The sequence below is a fragment of the Haplochromis burtoni genome, unplaced genomic scaffold (genome assembly GCF_018398535.1).
Source record: "Haplochromis burtoni strain Fernald_Lab_line unplaced genomic scaffold, NCSU_Asbu1 Contig_379, whole genome shotgun sequence".
Classification (NCBI taxonomy): Eukaryota; Metazoa; Chordata; class Actinopteri; order Cichliformes; family Cichlidae; genus Haplochromis; species Haplochromis burtoni.
The window spans coordinates 579,437-580,899 of record NW_024582740.1 but is presented as its reverse complement, the minus strand read 5'-3'; the positions used below and the strand labels follow the sequence as shown (position 1 = coordinate 580,899).

The following is a 1,463-nucleotide window of genomic DNA, read 5'->3' as shown; positions in this document are numbered from 1 at the left end:
CTGATATAGGGTGTTGATGTCATTAGACCACACCCCTTCTCATTACAGAGATGCACATCACCTAATATGCTTAATTGGTAGTAGGCTTTCAAGCCTGTACAGCTTGGAGTAAGACAACATGCATGAAGAGGATGATGTGGACAAAATACTAATTTGCCTAATAATTCTGCACTCCCTGTATACTGCAGTTACAGTACTGTTACAGGTGAGTGTTATCACATGACCGTAACCCACAGTGTCTCAGACTAAAGACAGATCTGGAGAAATCAACAGGCTGACGATGTCACTGATGTTTACATCTGCACTGTGTGCTACAACTCTGCACCCAGAGGCTGTGCATCATTCACTCATTTACACACAGAACTCGGAATAAAGCTTCAAATTCATGTGTCACAGAGAGACAAGGCCACACAACAACCTGTTCAGATTCTTCATGTTGCTGCTAACTGTGAGCTGTTCTGATTTGCAGATCTCACAAATCCATATTTCATTCCCAGCAGAACCCAGATTTGATCATTTTGAATTTGATGGCAGTTCCAGAAAATCTGAAGAAATCTCTGTGGGCAAGGGACTTCAATATTGTCCAGTCACAGGCCTCTTATACTGTACTTCCCCAAGATCATGCTAAACTGCACACTGGATCTATTAAAAGAAACATGGCTTCATAGTGGCAGAGTCTGAATACTGAACTTGGCAACATGCGGTGCAGATGTTTCACCATCATGCCTGTCACAAAGTCCAGCACATGCTCTCCTCAGCTCCCAGATGTTTATGGACCGCTGTTAAAAGAAGAGAGAATGCTGCACAAGGTGAACCTGACGCTGTACTTCCATTTTGGAGACATGTTGCTGCCATCAAATTAAAAAAGACCCCTTTTTCTTTTCCTAAATTTTTTTTTTTTTGTCAGTTTAAACATCTGATATATTTTCTATGTTCTATTCTGAATGAAATATCATTTAATGAGACCTGAAAGTCGTGGCATTTTATTTTTATTCACATTTTACACACATTGGGGTTATAGATCAAAAACAGGGTTCAACACTGTTTCTCCTGATCTGTGCTTAAATGCAGAGCATCACAGACTCTGATTTACTGAACTGTTTATGCTGTTCAGTATCAACACTTCTCAAATGATGCTCAGGCCTGCAGAGCTGCAGCACACGTCGCGGATATTAATGACATCATCACTCACCTGTGACGTCACCTGATCGGTCCTTAAAGACACGTTCTGAAAGGCAACAACAACACGTTTTCACTCTGCATCATCAGCTTATCTCCTGCTGTTTGCTTCGTAGTTACATCTGTACAATCTAACAGTGAGAGCCACCTCAGCATAAATGCAGAACTCTGTTATTACATTATTGGAGTGAGTAAAGCAGCGATCTTAGTTGTGTTTTCAGGATGTTTTCAAAAATGAAAAACTCACCAACGATGAGTTTAATGTTGAAACGTTGTTGCTTTGG

At 40.7% G+C, this 1,463-nt stretch overlaps 1 protein-coding gene across 1 annotated transcript in view; it reads right to left on the bottom strand.

Annotated features, from left to right (window-relative positions):
* LOC102311555 (V-set domain-containing T-cell activation inhibitor 1) overlaps window positions 1-1,463 on the bottom strand; it is a gene marked incomplete at its 5' end in the record, with an annotated part of 3,985 nt that extends 2,522 nt beyond the window's left edge. Inside the window, 1 exon segment of the mRNA XM_014340518.2 lies at window positions 1,427-1,463. Coding sequence (XP_014196004.1) covers window positions 1,427-1,463 — 37 coding nt within the window.